The 23,444-nt window shown below is 42.6% G+C and overlaps 1 protein-coding gene across 1 annotated transcript; it reads right to left on the minus strand.

The window, feature by feature from the left end:
• Nucleotides 1-1,132: 1,132 nt before the first annotated feature.
• Nucleotides 1,133-21,311, minus strand: NR1D2 (nuclear receptor subfamily 1, group D, member 2). The gene is made up of 8 exons (XM_010073587.1): nt 21,118-21,311; nt 20,970-21,085; nt 18,895-18,983; nt 17,805-17,949; nt 15,422-16,038; nt 11,712-11,897; nt 7,733-7,943; nt 1,133-2,140 (listed from the first exon to the last, which is right to left on the minus strand). The coding sequence occupies exons 1-8, from the start codon at nt 21,309-21,311 to the stop codon at nt 1,944-1,946; spliced, it is 1,755 nt and encodes a 584-aa protein (XP_010071889.1). The 3' UTR covers nt 1,133-1,943.
• Nucleotides 21,312-23,444: the final 2,133 nt, after the last annotated feature.

Here is a 23,444-nt window from a genome sequence, read left to right on the forward strand (position 1 = left end):
GAGCTGCTCCTGCACAGGGAGGAGAAACTCTGCAGTCAGGCAGCTTTCTAGCTCCTGGCCTCAACCACTGCGTACATCTAAATGCAGTAACAGAGAGGTCTCCCTCCACAGAGTAGTGCCAGCCTCCCGCTGCCAAGGCATGGGCAGAGCTCCAGCTCTGTAGCAGGCACGAGGGCTCCCACTGACTCACTGCTGCGTGAGAGCTGCTCCTGCACAGGGAGGAGAAACTCTGCAGTCAGGCAGCTTTCTAGCTCCTGGCCTCAACCACTGCGTACATCTAAATGCAGTAACAGAGAGGTCTCCCTCCACAGAGTAGTGTTACCAAATGCTAGCGACCTAGAGGGCTACCTCCAAGGTATGTCAACTAAACGCAGCGGTAATGCAGCACCTTCTTCCCACATCAGCAAAACATAAACATAACTAATTAACACAATTGCTTTGACTTCTTTTAATCTCTCTGTTCTGGTGCCAGGTCCTGCTACAAATGGAGAAAACCCATAGAGAGCTGCTTTTCTAGATGGAAAACCAGTGGAATCTTAAGCCTTGAGGATCTGCTTTGTAATTTGCTACTGGCATAAACAAGAAGAAAGTCCTATTTGTTTGGTTGGTTTTCATGGTGCTTTTTTAAAGAAAAAAAACCTGACCATCCAGTGCACCTTCTCTGCACATATATACACACGCACATGCACACACACCAATGGAGAGCTCCAGAATAACAGGCATGGGAACCACAAAGCCCAAATTGTGAAAAGACATGGGGAATCTCACATTTGTGTGTTCAATTCTCATTTAGCAATGAAGCAGCAAAACGATATATTGCAAGAAATAAATGGTCACAGAACACAAACGCAACCATGGATACATTTTTCCCTTATTTCTTTTTCTGACAGATGCTGTTACTCATTTGAGTTTCTTTCTAGCTGTGCTGAAGTTTTTGAAGAGCATCTGGTGCTTCTTTAACCTTTATCAGAATGCATGAACCTCTGTGGCAATGGACAATCAATCTCATTAGCGCCACAACCAACCATCTCCGCCTGAGATTCTCTACAAACCTGTTCTGGATGTTGAATTTGACTCTGCCCCTTTGGTGCCACTCTGTTGGTGTTTTTTGTTTTTTTTTTTTAACATTAACAAACACAGCATATTAATGCAAATTGGATGTTTTCTAAAAATTAGAAATGCTCAGATAATTAGCTCAGCAATATGCAAAGTGCATCTATTTGGTTCTTTCCATAGATCACCTTCTGTTGTAAGTTTAAATTCCTTCACAGTTTAAAATATTGTGAAGAAATTATATGTATACTTTATGTATAGAACTATTTATATACATACACATATATACACACAACTCTGTACTTTATATAGCCATGAACACTCATTACTTAACTATTTATATTATATACACGGCATGAACACACGCTCAGTGAAGAGTTGGTGCAGGCTAAAATCATTCCATCGGGTTTAATGGAATAACAACAGTGAAACCATGAATGACTTATCAAGACACACAGACATATATCTATTAGATAAGTGAAAGACCAATTGAATCAGCTCCTCCATTTTCCTATTAGCACGGGATTGTTCCCACCCCATTCCATGCTCTGTATGCACATACACAGACATTTTGTTCAGTTTACATGAGAGGGCAGTGGTGGCTCTTTTCTAAGTGAAAAAAACAGTCTATATTTACTCAGGCTCATTGCAACCTCTTCTGCAAAAGAAATGCAGCACAGCTGGGTCTGGATGTCTTGGAGGACGCTGAATGCTGTGTCACCCTTAGCTGAAAGCACCTGCTGAAGCATTATTGCATGGTTATGGGACAGCTATCAACTGTTCACAGTCTGTGAACTCTCTCCAACACATGGTACAACTGTATAAATACATATTTTAGCACAAAACAGTTTAATGCGAGGCAAGTCCAAGTACAAACGAGACCCAAAGGCCTATGGGTGAACTTTAAAGGCCAAGAGTTCTTCTGAGTGCATGTTGTTTAAGGAACGCAAGTCAGGTAATTTCAAAAGAAGTTTTGTGAAAATAGAGGCTTCATTTGGGTGATTTTTCATTATTAAGGTCCTTAATGCACGGATTAGTGTCTCCTGAAGTGCCTCCACAGAATTGACATTTTCTATTCCAGAGCGATCTAAAGAGAAAGGGGGAGGGGAGAAGGAGGGGGATGTGGAGGGGATGGGAAGAGAGAAAGAGAAAAAAGAAAAAAAAAAAGACTGAACAGATGTAGTTTGCAACATAAAGGCACTGCAAGAATCACTCACAAAATTAACAGGCACAGGAAAAATTAAATAGTTATGCCAGAAGTTTCAAACCCACATACCAGAAGTCTTTCAAACATTATTTAGTGTCAGCTTTGCAAAGTATTAATCTCACACTGAGCTGGCAGCATTTAATCACCTTTTCTGTAATCACTTACCCATGTTTCCAGAAAAGGACAGATTTAAGCTTGAATATTTTGCTGAATCACAACTTTCAATACAAGGAGAGACAGGGCACTCTGAAGTAAAAATTTCCAACATTTCTCAAGGCTGGACACAGAACCCTAAACTTAAAGTGGAGGTTCCTGTTTGAGGAGAAAATCCCACTCAGGACAAGTCACATTCATATCTGCACAATGGGATCCTCAGGGACAAGAGGAATATAAGCCTTGACACGACTGGGCACTATTCTTCGGTGTGTTCAGAAGCACTTACAAAATGAAACACGATACACCCAAAAATTCCCAACTGAGGAAGAAAAGAAAAATTTCAGTGTCAAGAAAAACACTATGCTTTCACACACTGCACTTATCCCACTCCCAAAGCATCTTTCAAGAGAGCTGTATTTAAGAACATGCCTGTTGTCCTTAGGTGGATCCTAAGTAAGCAGCTTAGAAGGATGACTTTTTAACCAAAACATTTCACCTAATAACCATGCACAGTAGCTGTTTTTTCCAAGCTGTGGCCTCTATTCTTAAACGCTATGTAAATTCAGTAGGGTACATACATACACAAGTGACAGACAGGAACAGAAACGTGCTTTGATGTGTACACGTACTTAAAGCACTTTGCAGAACTGGGACACAGAATGACAACAGCTTTCTGGAGCAGCACTGAGTCAGATGGTACAGTCAGAGTGGGAATCCCGAATCCCTTCCTTATGCTGTCAGTGTCAATACAAACGGACTTCAGAGGTAAAAGGAGTCTAGGAAGGAAGTCCTCCTGGACCATTCACTGGAGTTCCCTACCCCTAGGGGAAAAATTACTATATAATCCATTTAAGATTTATTCTTGAAGCAGTTGATGTTTTTTGTTCCTTTAGAAAGACTGTTCCAGAATCTTCTACTTGTGACAGTTATGAACTTCAATAAATACCAAACCATGTTTATTAGCACACATTCCACTCTTAAGATTGTCCATTATGTTTGATAGCTGCTCTCCAAGACAGCGTGAGTGAAGAGAAGGCTCTCTGCCTTTATTTAAGCTAACTATCCCACTTGCCTCCTGCTTTGCAAAACCTTTAGGTTTGCTCTATCCTGAGCAGGGATGATGACATTTGCATACAGTATGCCAGACGAGGTTTCTCAAGAGCTCTGTACAGTGACAGCGGTACTGCCTGGTCTCTGAAGGCAGAAGAATGCAGTCCAGTCTTTCCTGGCAGTCTTGTGTGAGCTACCGTAGCTTCCTTTCTTCAATTAGTCCAAGTCTTTCTTCTCCCTCTCAGTCTACTTCTGGTTGCTCCCAGTGGCCAGCAGAAGTTTTTGTTAGTACTATCCCAATAAGAGAGAACAGAGGGTGTGAATTTTATATTCTCCTACCACAAAACATCACACTCACTTAAAAGATTACCTGGTCTCTAGGACTGCACGAACCACATTCTTTCAGCTTTGCTTCCACCTTCTTCAGTGCCCATAATCCATCTTGCTACTTCATCTCCACCTTCAACATATCTAGCTAACTGAAGCCAGAGGCGAAGCATTCTTTTAGTTTTGGAATGGTACGAAGTTAATTCCCTAGCACCACCAGAAACACTTCCACATCCTCACTGTATGCTCTGCTTTTTCTTTCTTTGCCATTTGACACCAAAACAAGAGGATGTACGCAATTACACACGTTCCTTGCTACTATCCTTGCTTCTTCTTTCGGTACATTCTAAATATCCCTCATAAGAGTGGTTTTTCATACTGTGTTACGTGGAGATGCTTCTAACAAGTGTTCTTCCCCCAGCGCTATTCAGAAACTTATAAACATTTGTTTTTTTACACAGGCATTTTTACAAAAAAAATTTAAACAACCAAAAGTATTTTTAAAGGATTTTTAAATAGTGCAGCATGGAATTTTATATTCTGGATCACTTAATCAGGATTCAACAGTCATGCACTCCTGTCTGCTTCTGGAACCAATGTGAATTTTGAGTAACTTTCATTATGAAATGAAGAAGTCTTAATGGTTGTCCTGAATTTGGATGGGATAGACGTAATTTTCTTCTTAGTAACTAGAATAACACTGTGTTCTGGATGCAGTATGGGACTGGGTATGAGAAGAATGTTGAAAACATACTGATGTTTTTAGCTTTTGCTAAGAAATCAGGGACTTTCCAACTTCCCATGTTTTTCTAGGGTGCAGGTGCACCAGAAGCCAGGAGGAAGTAACAGCTCCAAACTGGCCAATGGGCTATTCCAGATCAAACATCATGCTCAGTATATAGATGAGGGCTGGCTGGGAGGCTCTGTCTCCCTCTTCCATGATTGCAGTTTCGGGATTTTCTCTGCTCCGAGATTGCTAGCCGGGAACTGGTTGGGCATTGGTCAGTAGGTGGTGAGCAGCTGCACTGTGTACCATTCATTTGTATATTCTATTATTATTACCATATTATCATTTTTTTCTTTGTTTTCTTTCAATTATTAAATTGTTCTTATCTCAACCCACAAGTCTTCTTATCTTTACCCCTCCAGTTCTGTCCACCAGGACAGGGGCAGGTAAGCGAGAGGTTGCATGGTGTTGGCCTGCCAGCCAGGTTAAAATCATAACAATGGCCTTATTCTTCCACCTTCAGTTCTTCTTCCAGTTACAGCATATTTTGCCTTTACCTGCATCTCCATGTCATTCTCTCTGATGCTGGTCCTCAACTCTTTCTCCTTCTTTAATTGAGCTCTGCCTCTACCTTATGGGAAATGACTCTCTGGATCACACTCATCGAGGGGTGGGGTGTAGGGGATCTGTCTTTCAAGATCTGTTTAATCAACAGATGTCCACAACTGTTCAGTTCTACAGGCACCTGCTCCTCCTGGCAAGCTCTTACACTGCGAGCATCTTTCCCAGGAGCTCTGTTGGGTGCACTTCTGTTCTTAGGTACCCACTCAAGCACGATGCTTGCTCACTTACTCACTTGTGCAAGTAACAACTGCAGCATTCCCATTCAGTTGCAAGCTACAGAGAGAAGTTGATTCAAAAATTGCTGGACTCAGTGACCATCAAGGTTACTCCCATGTCCGGAATACAGTACAAATGGAGCCTTGGGTCCAAATGCTAGAAGATTAATGAAGTTGTGCTTTGTAAAACTCTAGAAGTATTTCATAAAGACATCAAGGAAGGTTGTGATCAGACTGCAGATCAGATCACAAAGTAGTAATAATGTCCAAAGCCATGATCTGAAAAATCCTCAGCAGCTGTGAGAAGCCTAAATACCAAACATCTCCTCTTTTTGTCCTGTTGCACAGCTCTGACATTACATGCTGTACATGCTACGTACCATCCCTAAGCTAAGTGCTACTGGCAGCTAGCAGCAGTATGAACAGGCTGGTGGGGGACTGGCTCTGTGCTAGAAAAACATTTAACAGAACAGATACAGCCACTTATATTCAAAACAGGTGGCACAGAGACTGAGATATTATAGGGCCGAGCAGCTGAGCAAGCAAGAGCGACTGTAGCCTAGTTCCAACACTGTACAGGGAGGGAAGAGGTCTGGTTCTCAGTCCTTATTTTAAAGGTTGTCTCCAGTTCTCATCAATTTATTATTTGAAAGATCAAATTTGTAAAGCAGAGTCTGGAAAAGCAACTAAGACCTCAGATTTCTCTCTGCTACCTGAACATTTTTACTAACAGACCACAATGCCACATTTCCTTCACACTGCCATTCCTTCTGGATTTTGAAGCTTGCAAACTCTGCTCATTACCACCACTTACAAACTGAAGAGGCTACGGTTCCTTCATCCTGTGCTATCACATTTCATTTAGGCCACGCACAAAGCCATGAGACTGAACTGTCCTACCTTGTTTACACAGGCTTCACGTGCCTACAGCACCATGCCTGGGGTGCCCCTCCCTGGTAAGACAGATACTGGTCTAAACCACTCATGTGGAAGACGTGCACTTGTTGAAGAACTGAGTGGCCCTCAAATGCTGGCTTGTTGTATAGGGACTGGGCACTACTAGCACTCCTGCCAGCTACCTCTAGAGAGCTCCTTACCCAGCAAGCAGGGATTCTGCACCTTGTATTCTAGGCATTATATGCAGAGCTAATGTGCCTAATTTGAGGCTTTAGATAATACTACACAAGTAGGCGCTTAATCCTTCTTTGAATCCAGGCCAGGGTGTTCTGGATATCCAGGGACTGAAACAAGATGAGGCCAGTGAAGATGTTAGTGGATTGGCAGATCTTTAGCGGTAAGAAGTCACGATGCAGATGAGTAGGGCTTTCTTGCTGACATAGGCAGAGATCAAACTGTTGGATTTAGACTTAAGTAAAACACGCAATAGACTTCAATGACGATACTTGGAAGTAAAAATACCACCTTATCCCAAGACTTAGGCTGTGCAAGTCAGGAGTAATTTCACTGATGCTGTCCTGTGAAACTTAGATCTGAGTCAGACAAATAGCTTCTACACAGCCATCAGGCAGCTAGGAGATGTACTTCTGCATTCTATAGAAAGTAGCAGGAAAATATAAGCCCATTGCCACATTTTTCCAAAAGTCAAATATTAAAAAGAGTAGGTATGTACAAAAGTGAATGTGTTGATTTTGGCTGGGATGGAGTGAATTTTCTTCACAGTAGCTAGTACAGGGCTATGTTTTGGATTCATGCTGAAAACAGTGTTGATAATACAGGGATGTTTTTGTTATTGCTGAGCAGTGCTTACACACAGTCAAGGCCTTTTCTGCTTCTCACACCTCCCCAGCTGCAAGCAGGCTGAGGGTGTGCAAGAAGCTGGGAAGGGACACAGCTGGGACAGCTGACACCAACTGACCAAAGCTATATTCCATACCGTATGTCATCATGCTCAGCTTATAAAGCTGGGGGATGAAGAAGGAAGGGGGTAACATTCAGAGTGATGGCATTTGTCTCCCCAAGTAACCCTTACACGTGATGGAGCCCTGCTCTCCTGGAGATGGCTGCACACCTGCCTGCCGATGGGAAGCAGTGAATGAATTCCTTGCTTTGCTTACATGCACAGCTTTTGCTCTTTACCTATTAAACTGTCTTTGTCTCAACCCATGAGTTCTCTCACTTTTTACCCTTCCGATTCTCTCCCCCACCCCACCAGGGGGAATGAAAGAGCAACTGTGTGGTGCCCATTGCCAGATGGGGTTAGATGATGCCAGTAAATTACAGGCTCCTAATAGCTTAAAACACGCTAAATTGCACTTAGACATGAAATAACAAGGTATACACTTTTACAGAAATTTTTAATAAAAAGCCATATTCAAAATTTGGCAAAGGTGTAAGTTAACTTCCTCTCCTTACCAGCAGATACCAGGACAACCGCTGTGAACAAACTCATTTCCTCATCATTAAGTTGCAGGGCATTTAGTTTCTCACTAAATTCAAACATTGAGTTGAGCAGATCACCAGCTCCCATCAAATGCAAGTCATCCACACTGTACTTCTTTCCACTAAGGAAGGTGACGGTACGTTCCTTTGCATCAAACAAAGATGCAAAGCGTACCATTAAAACCTGGTGGAAGAAAAAAAGAACAACAAAACCAGATAAATACATGTGGATTTTTAGAAAAGCCAAAGAAAAAAATTAAACCTTTTAACATCATTCAAACTGTCTCACTAACTGCTGTGCAAGCATTCTATAAAGATACTGTCAGCATGCTACGGAGCTGTAAAAAACAGTGCAAGCTCTGGCCTGCCCAGTAGTCTGAGAGCAACAAACAAGTGAAAAAATTAGCAAGTAGATGCAAGGGAGGGGCTACAGCACATGAAAGAGAGGAACACGAAAATTTACGCCTCAGGCAGCCTGAGCCACAAAGACAATGCCATTCATATATATTCCCATAGGATAACTTGCTTAAGCCACAGAACAGCCAAAGGTATACAGAGCATTAAAAGAAACGCTTTCTTGGTCGCACTCATGAGGAATAAAAAGAAGGTATTGAACCAGATTCTTGCTTGGCATAAACTGAAGCAGTTCCATTGAAACAATGCTGATTTACACCACCTGATGATCTGGCCCACTAGGCATTCTTTGGGAAAGTACAATGCTGCATCACTGCTCCCAAAGGAATGTTAATGACCTCTGGTAGAAAAGGAGCCACATGTACGGCCTTCAAAAGGCTAGGGAAGCAGGACTTGAAACGGCACCTGGTTTGTAGCTACAGCTGGGAATACCCCTTTGGTGTAAGCACCTAGGCTGCAGCAGTTGTCATGTGCTGAACTTACCCCTCTGGGCTGAAATTTCTCTTGTGGTTTCTCAGTCGTATTGTGAAATGTTTCCCTCTGGAATGGCTTGTAAAGTTTCATTTGCTCATGTTCAACAACCTTATTTACATTTTCAAGGTTTAAGTTGTACACAACAGCCTTCTTATTTGGAGAATGAACCAACTGGCATTAGTTAAAACTTCAGACTTGCTGTAATCTCTTGGTGTGACAGTCATCTCTTCTCACTTACCCTATATAACTGCATTAATTTAAATGTTTACTACAGATGGGAGGAGAATCAGGTTTTCAGCAAAGACTAGTGCCTTTCACAAGCTTAAAAAAAGGAGAGTTCAAAAAAAAAAAAAGAAAACGTTTGAGAATTCAAACACCATTCATGCACGCTACATGACCTTCTCCTGAAGTTAAACAGCCAAATGACATGCAGCAATCTTGATAGACTACAGGGTGCAGAAACGTAGGTGCGTAAGTCCTCAGAATACAACAAAAGGACAAAGGGTAGACAGACAAAGCTGAACCTGTGCATTAGCAGGGACCCACCAGGTACTCAACAACTCTCTGGTTCAAAATGTTACTCCTCTTACAGAACTGGGCTTTAGAAACATGAACTTAAAATAATGAGCAGCTATTATTAATACTGGCATTCAAAACTGAAATCCATGAAGCTGTGTTGATTTACACTAAGGCAAAGAACTCGCCCATCTATTTCAATGTCACCATTCTAACCCAAGGAAGAACAGTTTAAACTATGGTACATCCTGTTTCACTTCAAGCCACACTCCTATTTGTGCATGCTGAGGATATACCTGATCAACCCTATCACCTGAGCACAGCAATACAAGCACACGGAAACTCCCACACAGGCAAGTGCTTGCTCGCTTCCCCACCACCTGCAGCCAAATTACCAAGTCTGTGAGTCTGTGCAGAAACTGAGTCACTGCCCCAATGGATCCGAGGGGCTTGTTAGCTCTACCATCAACTACATTTGGAGTGGGGCCTTGAGGAGGTGGGGGAGGACCTGCTCAAATCCAGTTGAGTTCCTTATTTTAGGCTCACTGCTGTGTCTGAGCTGGGTCCCATACAAAGCCATGCAAATGCCACCATGCTGCTTCTGCACCAACGCTGTCTCCATGTGTCTTCTTACCCCCAAAAGAATAAGCACTCATTGAATATGAGCTGCTGGTAAGCACAGTGCCAAGACAGCCACACACGGGTGCCCAAGGGAGCCAAAACAGGCTCAGAGGCAGTACTTTTACTCAGGTTCTTCTATTAACATGCAGATGTTGGGATATCCTAGTTTAGTTACCCAGAAGACAGAAATGACTTTGTATGCACCAGGCTTTCAAGATGCTTTTGCCTCTACCGCAACAGTTTTATTAAACCTGTTTTGTTACTATTTTTTTTCCACTGCTCTGCAGCATTATTTTCAGGTGGGTTTTTTGTTTTTTGGGTTTTTTTTTTTTTTTCTCTCTCTCTAAGTTGCCACACAAGCCTTTAAGTACAGGTACCAGCTCACTAACAGAAATCACTAATGTTTCTTATAAACAAGTGAACAGGGATAAGCATGCAGAAATACATTATTATTAATTCCCCTGGATATAGAAACCTTCTTATCAGCAGTGCTTATAACTGGCAAAAAGGCATACAAATGAGGCTTGAGAAAAGCTTGAGGTGAAGAAAGGCCAAGACAAAGCATTTTACTTGCAAAACATGGAAGTTTGGCTTTACGTTACAGGAACAGTTCAAGCCTGATTTTCCACCCTCCTTGAAGGGCACTGAACAGTATACCACTTTGCAGAGGAAGGAACCAACATTTTTGTGTTATGTGAGCTGCAGCATAAGAGGCTGTAGCTGAAGAAGTGAAAATATAGCCCTTAGCTACAGGAATTGTAGACGAATATTAAAAGATCAAGAATAAGTAAAACAGAAAAAAATACATGACAGCAAAATTGAAGAAACAAAGAAACTGACATGCTCCAGGTACCAAGTCTTCCAGTATAACTTGTACCTTCCAACCCAACAATTACCCATTTTAGATCCGGGCTGTATAAATGCAGATAAAGGACCCAACACATTACACAAGAAATGTCTTCAGTTCACATAAATATGAAATCCAGCATCCCTCTTTGAAAGAATAAATCAAGTAAACAAGAGCAAAAGCACCACCAATCCTGCCGTCCCCAAAAAAAGCACAGTAACATTGGATATTGGCAACTTCAGCTCCTCTGGCCTTCTGTGTTTAAACTACATATTTGAATATTTAAAAAACGTGCATGGTCTCCAACAGACACAGGAGTCTGCAAGAGCAACTAAAACCTTAAGTAAAGCTCTCCTGATGAAGGTCACCAATTATAAAACAGCATCGAGCTCTCTGGTGTAATTCCCAATTTAACAGCACTAATTCACATTTATGTCACGCTCATAAGTGGGTGAAATTAACCACAAGGACCTGGAAGAATCAGTTTAGAGTAAGTCAGGCTGCAGCTTGTACACGTTATCTACAGAGCTGCAACAGTACAGCTAGCTATCAGTGTTACTGCTTCAGAGATGGAGGCTTCAGCAACCCCCCGTTGCCAGCAAAGGCTAGTGGTGACTGGCCAGGATGGATGCTCTGGCTTTGGCAGTGATCACAGTGGCAGAGGAAGGACATACAGAGCAATACACACATTCCTCTACAGAACTGGTTAAGTCAATAGACAGCTTTCTAAACCATCCACGCTTTCAGATGCAGTCTGCTTCTCTGCAGCCTAAGCAAAGGTAGCTATCAAAGTAACCACTGCTGTGCAAAACCACGAAACTCCTCATTAGTCATTTACTAATGCCCAGGGAGGGGGAAAGGGTAAAAGGGCTAAGCACTTTTGAACTACTTGGAAGAGGGACAGCTCACCAAGATCTGACCAAACAGAAGCACTGGACACCATCAGCTTAAGGAAAGCCAGAGCTAGCATCCACAAACAAGTTTTGTCCAATATAACCCAGTTATATTTATTTTTGTTCTTAAGGGGGTCAGACTGAAGCACAGATTGTCAGGTCCCCATTATACACACAGTGGTCTCACCTCAAAGGTCCCAGCCTTCAGAAGATTAACCTGGTCACGTTGGGAGAGATCTCGGAACCCTGGGATGCGCTTGGCAAACTCTACCACTTCCTTCACCGCGGGCGTAAAACTCAGGGAGAACTCTTCCCAGACTTCATGGCCAGACTTGTTTGGGTCCACATGGGGAGTCTTACTCATTGGGCAGACCTGATGTTTACAAAATATATGCAGAAAACTCCTCTTAAAGATATAATTCCAAATACTGAAAAATACTTTAAAGAAACAGGTTTATTCTTCAAGAAAACTTTGCAATAATGACACATAGAGAAGAAGTATCTGTCTTCCTCAGCGAACTACCAAAACAACTGGTTTTCTCCCTCTCCCTGTAAAACAAACAAACAATTAAAAAACCCATGGTGATCTGTTAGCAATCTGTTTCTAAATTTTCTGACCTTGGAAGCACCAACATTGTTTATAGTGAAAGGCTTGAGAGAACCCAGGTTATGCTATTCTTCCTTGATGTCACTCATGTCTGACACATAAATTTCTCTTAATTGTATTATCCATGTAATCTCACAATTAATTGCAATTTCACAATCGACTGTAATCTCACAATCACTACTACATTCATTCTCGCATATCTTTCTTGTTTTGCAGGTAACTAAAGTGACTCAGTCAAGGTGACAAAAGGTGTCAACACCAGAGCAAGGAACTGAGCCTTGGTTTCCTGAGTCACAGGTTTACACCCTCATTACCAGGACAAACTTCCTCTCCTAGGTGCTTGCTTTTATTTGTATCACCGAAGGAAGACCAAGGAGCTGGTATTCCAATTTTGCTCAGTCAAAAGACAACAAAATACACTTTCTTTTATACAAACATACAGTGATTTTTTTGGTAGTAGTCTGAATCCATTACAATGAGATCAGACCTATCAGTCACAGCTGACTGCCAATAAATTCCCCCTGTAAAACCCAACCGGATGCTCTGAGATGCTTTCAGTTCTGCTTTCTAAAATTTACATCTTTTAATGAAGTTTAAACCTTTTAATACGAATTTCACCTGTCATCATCAAGGATGAGAATTCCTTTAAGTATTCTTCACAAGTATAGTAAATGGTGCATGTAATCGTACACAATGTCAGCACAGCAAATAGAAAACAGTGAACAGATTAGTAATTCCTCAGAGCTATGATGCTTTTGCAGGGCATCTTGAATCTGATAATTGCCTAGAAATTCTCTAAAATTCTCGCTTGGAAGGTCCTAAGATCCATTACTAAGATTCATTACAACAATATATACAACAGATATATATGCGTGTGTGTGCATATGCATTTCGCAACAGCTGGGGAAAACAAGATGGAGGTAGACAGATATACATTTATGTTTTGGTTTGTTTGGGGTTTTTTCCAAAAAAAAATATCAGTTACTAACTTGGCAATCAATATGGAGAAAGTTCCCCCCAAAAGACAACAAACAGAACTACAGATTTCTTGGTTCAGCTGTGAACCACAACATCACTTGTGTGTCTAAGGACAACACCCAAAACCAAATGATCACTTGTGGGGTAGAGGAGGATCTCTTCCATAAACTGAAAATCAGAAAATATTTTGACAAAAGTCTAGGCACACAACCGGAAGCATGGCAGACACTAACTACTGCTCTGTCCATGAACCTGCAGCAGTTCACAGAGGTATTGTTAAAAATACAGTACTCTCTGAAAATAAGCAGTGTCTGGTTCAGCACCCTGCTCTTGGCTGGACACAAAGAGCACTTCAGTTTCTCATCCTACCGTGGTGTACCCTAGCTCCCAGGCACTCAGGCCTGAGGGAAAACTGCCACTTTCCGCCCCTATATATTATGCCTAAGCTCTCAAGAAAAACTTCTGCAGAGGGGCCCTTCCTATGGGAGGAGTCGGTGTGTTCAGCTACTAGCTCTCTTTAGAGGAGCCTCCTCAGGAATGACCTGTTCTGCTCTTCTGGTTGTGGGGGCATTGAGAAAAAAAAAAAAAAAAAAAAAAAACCACACCAAAAAAACCACACACAAAACAACAAAAACAAAAACAAACAAACCCCTGAACTTCTGCCTGCAAACTGGTTCAAAGCCCAATTACACTCCCTTACAGCTACTGATTCATTTTGGTGAGATTCTGCTCTCACTGAGTTCTCTGGCAAAGCCCTCACTCATGTCAGGGACACAGTGGGGGGGACTGCAGTGCTCTGTTGGATTCGTGTTTGTTTCTTCATCACTGGCTGTGTTAAACCTCCCTGCAGCTGCGATGCACAGGTCAAACTGACTGGTTGAGCCTCTGCAGGCAGCACCACTCCCTGCCTGCCCATACTGACAGGTTTAACCTCTGCTTCTCAGGAGTGCCAAGAACGCCGTTGCAGTGACTCCACATACTTTCCCTGCAAGGAAGAAAGGTTGGGAATGATTACTATTTGCCATGGTGCAGGGCCTGGAGTCTGCAATTAACGTCAGAGCCTGCTAGGGATGGCATGGTCCACATACGCAGCAGCCAAAGGAGGGAAAAAAAAATAATCAAGGAACCAAACAAAAACAACAACAACAAAAGAGATATCCAGCATCAAAACAAACAACCTTCACTTTGTGGAGACTTTCGGGGGCTTTCAAGAACCTGTGAGGAATCTTCACAAACTAGGAGGGAAAAAAACACCGCCAGCTTGAGTACTTCAAAGGTGAGGGGCTTGCGCTTCTTGACAGGAGCGCAGGATGAGAATGAGGATGTTATGTTCTCTTATCCCAGGAGGTTCCAGTGATAAAGAGAAGGACAATCTATTTTAAGGGGCTTACAGAACTGGTTGCCTGAATGGCAGAGAAACAGCAGGTGCAAGGAAAATGGAAGGGGCCTGTTAAAGAAAGGAAAAAAAACAACCCACAACACCAAACACATATGCAAGAAAATAGGAAACATCCTTGTTAAGAATTCAGTGAGAAAATGCTCTAGCAAAGTCATCTAAGATACCCAAAAGCATGTTCAGAGCCTCACTTGTGTAAGTACTACAGAAAAGACCCTGAACTTCTCTCAAGCAGTTTAGCCATGCATCTTCCTTCTGCCTCTGTTCAAATTTGAAGATGTTCTAGGGGAAAAGAATGTAAAGCTTGTGAGTCCCACTGAGGCTCTATTTTACGTGGCCTGTAACAGAATAAGCAAACAAAACAAACTACTAACAAAACAAAAAGCCAAAAAAACCCCAGCCTACCCAACAAGAGAGATTTTAAAATACATCAGCAAGGCATGCCAACAGACTGGCTTAAAATCCTAGCCCTGAGGTGTCATCCCAGAAATTTGTCCTGAATACCTCTAAGAAAAACACATCATATCTGAGTGTGCAGATTATTTTAGAGTGAAGTCTTCAAGAGGATTGGGTGAAGAAGGGAATTCATAAACTCCTAACATCCACTTTCATTTTTAAGTCATGCCAGTTAAAAAACCCATGAGTTTTCTTCAACCAATGCTCTTTGACATTAGTCTACTTTCAGTCAGCTAAAAACTGAGCCAAGAAACCCTATAACATGTGTAATTTCAAATCCTCCACACAACTCAAGCCATTATTATCCATCACAATTTGCACAATCTAACTTGTGTCACTGTTTTAAGTTTCAGCAGTTATGCCAATTGTGTGCAGCTTCACTGACTACAGAGGCACAGCTGGATCATGCTCATCAGTAAGCCTTTCACTAAGTCAAATCAAACATTTGATATCAATATACCAGGTGCATTCTTCCTCCAGTGCTGCAAGAGTAAGTGGTATTCCTGTTTGGAGAAAAGCCATCTTCTGGGATGCTATCACACAGTCGCTGAGTATAACCACTGGTGAAGTTCATACAATGGCCATTTGGGAAATACATGGCGTGCCCGCTTGGATAATGCATTGCACTTCTCCCTTTGTACTGTCCACCAAGGTGCTGCTCACTTTCAGGGTACTGAGGGCCACTGAGCCCACTAACACAGTGCTCGCTGCTCAAGATGTACTGCTCAGTGCTCTTTGACACTCTCTCCCCACTCTGGGACTGCATCATCTCTGCTGGGTTTTGTGACTGTTCTTGGTTGTACATGAAAGTGTCTTTGTGGGCCCTAGTCACCATACCAATCACTTCTTCCTTAGCCATGTCAGTGCTAGGAGGGGGAGAAGGGCTTTTGATGGTTTCTCGCTCTCGCTTGGGCTTGGAGGAAAGGTCTTCTTCAGGTGCTTGATCTTGATGTTCTGTTAATGCTTCATTGGGTACGTGACCACTGAACTGACTGTTCATCATGGTTTTCATGGCACTCTGCATTTCAATCAGCATCCTCTGTTTTTCACGTTTGGGAATACGGCCAAATCGAACAGCTACCAAGGCAAAGAGATGAAAAATGGTGGGAAGGAAAGAAAAAAAGTCAATCCTGAAAGCGTTAGCATGCACACACAGAGGATACACACCCCACCCAAAAATCTTGCCCTTTACGGGATAACTTTAACTGCTCTCACCAATGATACCACAGGGGTATTACCACTGACTGAGTCAAGGGGACTCCTGGGCATAGGACAGGCCTAAGATATGAAATGTATGCTCTTGTTTACACACAAAGAGAAGGCAGCTCTAAAGCACACAATATCTAAAGCCTTTTCCCCTTTTCATAGAATCACAGAATGGTTCGGGTTGGAAAGGACCTTAGAGATCACCTAGTTCCAACCCCCCTGCCATGGGCAGGGACAACCCCCACCAGACCAGGTTGCTCAAAGCCTCATCCAGTCTGGCCTTGAACACCTCCAGGGATGGGGCACCCACAGCTTCTCTGGGCAACCTGTCCCAGTGCCTCACCACCCGCACAGTGAAAAATTTCTTCCTAATATCTAATCTAAATCTGTCCTCTTTCAGCTTATAACCGTTACCCCTTGTCCTGTTGCTACACTCCCTGATAAAGAGTGTTTCGCTGGCTATGAACTATACACACAGTTGTGTTAGTTAATTGTCAGGCTTTAAAATTGGATCAATTAAATCAGTACAACTTTGTGAGCTGACAATTAGCTGAATGGAAACACAGTTGATACCATATGTGACTAGAAGTCCTACAAGACAGTTCCTCATGGACCAATTATATAACTTGTTAAAACAGTTAAGAGAATCAATGCTGAACAAAGCTTACCTTGGCAAGTTTTCCTGATAACTCTGTCTTGACAATGACATTTTCTGCTGGCAAGGGGATGGGCATCATTGTGGCTGCAGCACTTTTGACCCTGTCCTAGGGAATCTACAACTGCCTCTACTGTCCTGTTCAACCACAGCCTTAAAAGGGCTTGTAAGCAGTTTCGACTGATGTAATGATGTTCATGCAGTAGTCCATCATTAACGTAACTAAATCATTACAGCAGGTGCAACCTTACGCGCAAACAAGCGCCTAGGGGATGAAATAACTCCTATGCATGACAAGAACTCGGAACAACTATTTAAAATAAGTTTTAACACTCCACCTACTGAATTATTAACAGCCCAAGATTTCTAGTTCTTGCAAAATAAACACTCAAGAGAAAATTAAAAAGTGAAACAGAAGGAATCATTCTGGTTTGTGAAAGGAAGTTGTAGTAGACTAGCAAAAGAAAAAAAAACCCACAAACCAGGAGCAGTAATGTGCTCGTCCCATGTCCCCAAACCTAACTCTTTTTGCTCTATGATGATTCTCCTAAGGCAACCAGCTTGGGTAGAACTCCCTTTCACTGAAAAACCAACAGTAACAAAACAAACAAACAAACAAAACAAAAAAAAAAAAAAGAGAGGAGAGTCTTGTTCAGACTCAAGCAGGATACAGCTATAAATACTAACTCGTTAAAACAAAATTGAGACTCCTGGTACAACCGTCCCCCTAACAGACCACTGCAGTGCATCCCACTGCATTAGCCTCCAATGACAGAAGGACAGCTCTGCAGCCAGTATTACATTACCAGTTCAGCAGATTCACAGAGCAAGAAGGCAAGTGGATCTAAACGCTCTCAGACAGGGAACCTGTCCCTGACAACAGGGCCAGCTGCATTTTCTGCCATTAAGACCCTTAGCAATTGGTTTTGAGGTGGGGAACAGATCCCCTCTCAGAGGAACACTGCTCAGTAGAGGAACGTACCATCTCTTGACATCCCAACAGACAGGCATTTTTTGAAACGACACTGCTGGCATCTGTTCCTATTCATTCTCATTATAGAGCAGTTGTTATTCTTCAAGCACTTCTTATACTGGATGTTTTGCTGAATGCTTCTTCTGAAAAAACCCTGTAAACAAACAAACAAAAAAACCCCACAACTATTATTACAGCACATGTCAAGTCCTCCTGCCAAGATTCATCTCTCCGCAAGCACAGAAAACCTCACTGCGTCTCATCAGCTGCTTCAGAGCCATCAACCCCCAATGATTTTAAAGAACTTGCTACTCCTCATGACTTACTTCCCCTTTGTGTGTAATCTATGTATAATACAAACTAGTTATGATTTCTAAATGCAGAATATTTTAAGTTGTTCTCTGCATAGTCAGCACCTAAGAGCAAAATATCTCCAGTATTACCTCTATCACTGTACTGACAGTTTATAAGATATGTCCCAATCTCCTCTGACATCAAGTGCAAAGATGAAAGTCAAGATCAGATCTTTTGACTTCAACCTCCATAGTCTGGCAACAAAACCATCCTTTTGCAACACATGACCCACATAAGGCTTAAACTGATAAACTCCTTCACAGAACATAACATTTACAGTGTTGCAGTATCAGAAAATACAGATCTACTGATGTGTGAACATGCAAGCACCCAGTTCTGGCTTTCCCTGTGGTAAAGAATTGCTTTTCCAAAGCTGTTCTGTTCTCTGTCCCAGCCCAGGCAACAACTCACACCCACTATCTCTTAATGCAATTAACATTCACACCATGTCTTGCGTGACATGGTCCTTACCAACTCTAACTCCAGTTCTTGTTCTCTGTCGCGCACTCCAGGTCAGACAGGATTGAACAAGGGGCAACAACACAAAGTACTGCAGAATTTGGAAAATGCTATGTATTGTAGGAAAAGCCAAACCACTTAGCAACTTACACCCTGTCCAAAATTTCTCAGATTTAAGTTTAACAGAGAAGCATACCAGTACTTTTTCAGCAGTATCATCCCTTTTCCCCTGTGGGGAGAACTTGAGCATCTCACCAGCAGAAAGGTGAGGAGAAATGTAGCTCACCTTGCAACCCTCACAGGCATGAACACCATAATGAAATCCTGAAGCGACATCTCCACAGACTTTGCAAAGAAGAACCATGCCATTAAATTCTAGAATCAGAACAGAAAAATCAAAGATATAGAAAACCAATGACCACTACAGGAATATGCTTCCAGCTTTTAAAACCTGGACTAAAAGCAAAATGTCAGGTCGGTTCAACATACAAAAATATAAAGCAGAGGAACAGACAACAAGAACTTACAGAAACCCTGAACAGTTCAGAAGGTACCAGTGCAACGAAGGGGGGTAAAAAAAACAGATATGAAGCACTCAACAGAATAGAGAGAAAGCACATATTCAACTGAACTTTAAATCACAGTAGGATTGTCCTCAACTGCAGAAAAAGAATGTCTGCTTACATTTACGCGCTTTTAAAGGACCATTTAGTCAACTAGGCCACCAAAGTTTGGGCTCAAGTTGATTTTCCATCAGGACAAGTAAGCTCATATAGAGGCTACAGTTTCCCCAACAGAGAACAAAAATCTTTTCTTAAAATCAGAAATATTAAAGGACACTTCATTTTATTAGATATTGTGAACAAGCCATACACTCTACCTATTTGATAACAATTTAGGACTGGTAACTCAGCCACATCTACATATGTAAAGACTGCTCATCTGAGTGCACATCCAGAATGGCATGCTTGCGCACTTGAACTTGAAAATACCTTCTCAGCCCTGTAAATATGCTCATGGTTGGTTTTTTTTAAGTTTTTCCCCACCTATTTTATTTCAGCTTGTCAATAATTTTTTTTGCAAGTCGTAAGCGCTGGTCTAACATTGGTTTCACTGAAGCCAACAGGAATTTTACCAGTGACTTCAGTAACCACAAAGTTACCTTAACAAAGAGAACCAGAGACAGCTGGAAATACTCCCACAGTATAATATTCTATCAGAAAAGCAATTTATTTGACATTTGGGTTTCACTTGTAAAGAGGAACTAAAACTTTTTTTTTTAAGGTTTTGAAAAATAACCAAACCACAAAATTTCCTTTTATTTTTTGGTTTTTAACCAGAGCTAGTACTGATCTAAAAATGCTAACTGTCTATCTGTCTATACATCTGAAAAGTTTACAACAGGTTTTATCTTCAGGAACCTCTGCCCTGATACCAAAAACCTAGCTGCTAGCAAATTTTAAGAGGAAGTAAAGGTTCTTACTAAGAACTTAGGGTAGGAACATTTAAAAAAAAAACAAAAACAAAACAAAACAAACAAAAAAATACATATATATATATATACACACACACATTTTTAAGGCAGAACTGTTACTCATTCTAGCTCCATAACAATTCAACATGACAAAACAATTCTGCCAATAAAAGAATTCAGCCTTCAAAAGACTAGTCTAAATTCCAGCTGTTTGTGTTGAAACACTCATTCCAGTACTCTGTTTGACTCCTTCCCTTCCAAACTGTTCAAATATAGTTCTTTATTGTTGGTCTCCTCTGATTATCAAAAAGGTGTGAAGCAAATAGCTGGAGCTAGACTTAAATGCATTTTAAAAGGCTATCCTTTAGTTCCACCTTACAAGTACTTTGTTTTTTTATGCTCACAAATTAAGACTTGGAATAAAAAGAATAAAGGTCCCAGCTACACCAATGTAAATATAATATGTTTTGGTAATTTATTTCTTTTGTTCCTCAAAGATTAAAGGGGCAGCGGAGGAAGTATGAAAAAAAACCAAAGAAACTACATTTGCAATACAGCTCCATAAATACTCCCGAAGGCAATTTCTGATTACTATTACCTTTACTTCATTGCATCTTTTTGACCAACTGTTTGATTTTTAGTGAAAATCTGAAGTAAAGCTGGACTGTGTTTATGGACTGTTTGAAGTTAGCAGCAATGGGATCTCCATCTATCAGCATTTGTAGGGCAATCCCATACGTATTACCATACACATAATGCACAAAGATAAAAACTGAGGCTTTGCTATGTGCCTTCACAGCAAGCCACATGGAGGACCTGGTTGTAATATATGGGGTTGTAATATATAAGGGGAAAATGGTGGTTTCAGGAACCGGCACCAAACATACTTGTGACTCCATTATGGCCTTTTGTCAAACTAGCAACACTCGACTGGTTTGTTTTAATAGTCTCCTCCAGCCGATCGCTCTTCGGTGCCCCTTCCGAGCCCTCACTGCTCCGGCCGGTGCCCCTTCAGAGCCCTCACTGCTCCGGCCATTGCATCCGCTTTCTGAGGAGGAGCTGTTCGGAGAAGATGGTACAGGCGAAGAGGACGACTGGAAACCGCTGTCTGAGCTCTCACTGTGACATGAGGCTGGGCTAGATGCCGAGCTCGAAGAGCTGATGTAAGCTATCACACCCCCTAAGGCAAGAAAAAAAAGGCAGCACGTAGTGACATAACAAGCAGACATGCACCACTGCCATGTGAGCCACGCCATGACCCAGCACCACCAGACCCAGCCATCACGTGTTCCTGGGCGCACTCCTTTCCCTCCCTCCCTTGAGCTCTCTCCTCTCCATTCGTTTTCAACAGCTGACCTCCCCATCTGCCGCATCCCCTTCTCCCATCTCATCAGCCTCCTCTGGTCCAAGTCAAGATGAAAACGGCAGAACCAAAAGTCAGAGCAAGAAGCCATGGTGCTGTCAGGAGAGGGCACGGGGTGGCCCAGGGAGGGTTTCCCCAGCTGCCCTCTCAGCAGAGCTTGTCTGGAGCCACAGCAAAAACAGGATCTTACAGCACTGTGGAGCCAGAATGCAAACAAGCTGGGTTAGGGACAGAAACAGGGCAGAGAGAAAGACTTCATGCAGGCTACGCACCAAAGGCGCAGAAAGGAAGGGCTGGGAGGTGCTCATGATGCAGAAGGGAAGGGGTCAAAGGAAAGAAACAGCACTGCAGCCTGGTTAGCCTACTGAACGCCATTTGTCCAAATGCAGGCGTTCATAGTGTTTCTAGCAGCAGTCAAATTCCAACAGCCAGGCTGCTATTTGCAGTCAGTCTCTGTCCTGCTGCACCTTGCAACCCGACACACTTGAGAACCCCTCAGATGAAACAGCTTTTTGTCCTCAGGCAGGCCTGGGAGCAGTTCTGGCTTTGCACGGGCTCCTTTTTCTTCCATGTAAGCATGAGAACTGGTTTTCACTTCATTTGAGTTTGTCTCCAAGACTCAGCATTTCAAAAATCAATATAAAAACATTTGATATTTCACACAAAAATTTCAACAGTCAAAGCCATGCAACTCTTTAAATAAATTACACTCAGCATCTTCTCTGTTTTATGCTTGTATTGCTCTGTAAAGTCTCTTCGCAGACAACTCAGGACATTGCAGCAAAGAACTCTCCACAACAATAAGAATTTAAAACTTGAAAATGGCCGTGCACTGGCTTCCTTTGGAGAAGAAAAGCACTGGTGTCAGTAGGGTCCTTTATCAACCAAGTTAGCATGGCAGGTCGGGGCTGCAGCCCCTCACATCAGCCATCGCCTCCTCACAGATAAAGGCTGTTACGCCAGGTTACACAACCCTGGAAATATCACTGCTTGCAGGTAGAACTTCCAACTTACAAATTTTTATTACTTTGATCAGCTATAACGGTCCTCCTAACATTTCTGCAGCAGCTTTACTGGCCCATTTCCTCTCTAACATTTTCTTTTTTCTACCAAGGAAACCGCCACTGACACCCTGAAGAGCGTGCAGCCGAGGAGCCCCTGGCAGAGCCACTGCACAGCAGAAGTCAGACCAAGCGGCCGTGCGACACGTGGGCTCTGCACAGACTGCTTCTCACATTCCTGGACACCAGGTTCCCCACACCCTACCATAGCGTTCATTCCTGCACAGATTTCTTCAAAAAATCCTCTGTCCAGCATAGCATGCACCCAGGATCAGGTTTTTGGAGAAAGGAGGGTTGCAGAGGGACAGAGAGGTGACAGCCTGAGAAAGACACTGTCAAACAGCCATGCTAGCGTAAAGCACTACCTATTTGACAAAAGTCCTGCTGTGCCCTGGCGCTGCACACACCTCTGCCAGGTGCCAGGTCAAAGCTCACTGTTCACTGCTCCAAGGGAGGCACTGAGTCTCTGGGAAGGCACCAACCTTATCTGCAAGGGGCAGAGCAGGGCACACAGGCACAGCCCCTGGAGGGAACACCACCTTCCTCCACACTGCCACCTCGCCCTGCTGTCTTTAAGCCCTGCCTCATAAAGAGAGTTACTCTGTCCCCTCAAGGGTAACTCCAATGTCGTAGGGGAGCATGGAAAGGGTATGTTTATGGGGTTTTCACCCCTTGTCTTTTGAAAGGCTGAGGTGCCCCAAATAGCCGGGCTGCTCCGTACCCTAGAGAGCTGTGCAGTCTTGTCTGTGTCACAGGCAAGATTCCCAACATTTTTGTTATTTCAGAAGTTAGGTTTCCCTACGAACCCTATTTTTGTTTGATCAGCTGTTAAAAGCCGAATCTCATACACAGCACTGGGCAACAGCTTGAAACAAAAGAGCACAGACACGGTGACCTCCGTGCAGGCACGCACACACAGCCCTGGTACCCCACAGACC

Source organism: Pterocles gutturalis, unplaced genomic scaffold, assembly GCF_000699245.1.
Source record: "Pterocles gutturalis isolate BGI_N339 unplaced genomic scaffold, ASM69924v1 scaffold25297, whole genome shotgun sequence".
NCBI classification, from domain to species: domain Eukaryota; kingdom Metazoa; phylum Chordata; class Aves; order Pterocliformes; family Pteroclidae; genus Pterocles; species Pterocles gutturalis.

Coding starts and splice junctions, on each gene's coding strand:
- NR1D2 (XM_010073587.1), bottom strand. CDS start 21,311: ATGTCTGCTTGTTATGTCACTACGTGCTGCCTTTTTTTTCTTGCCTTA. Junction 11,898..15,421: donor CTGGAGGAAGAATGCACCTG/GTATATTGATAT, acceptor TGTAAACATCAG/GTCTGCCCAATGAGTAAGAC. Junction 7,944..11,711: donor TGAAGGCTGGGACCTTTGAG/GTGAGACCACTG, acceptor TTCTTCCACCAG/GTTTTAATGGTACGCTTTGC.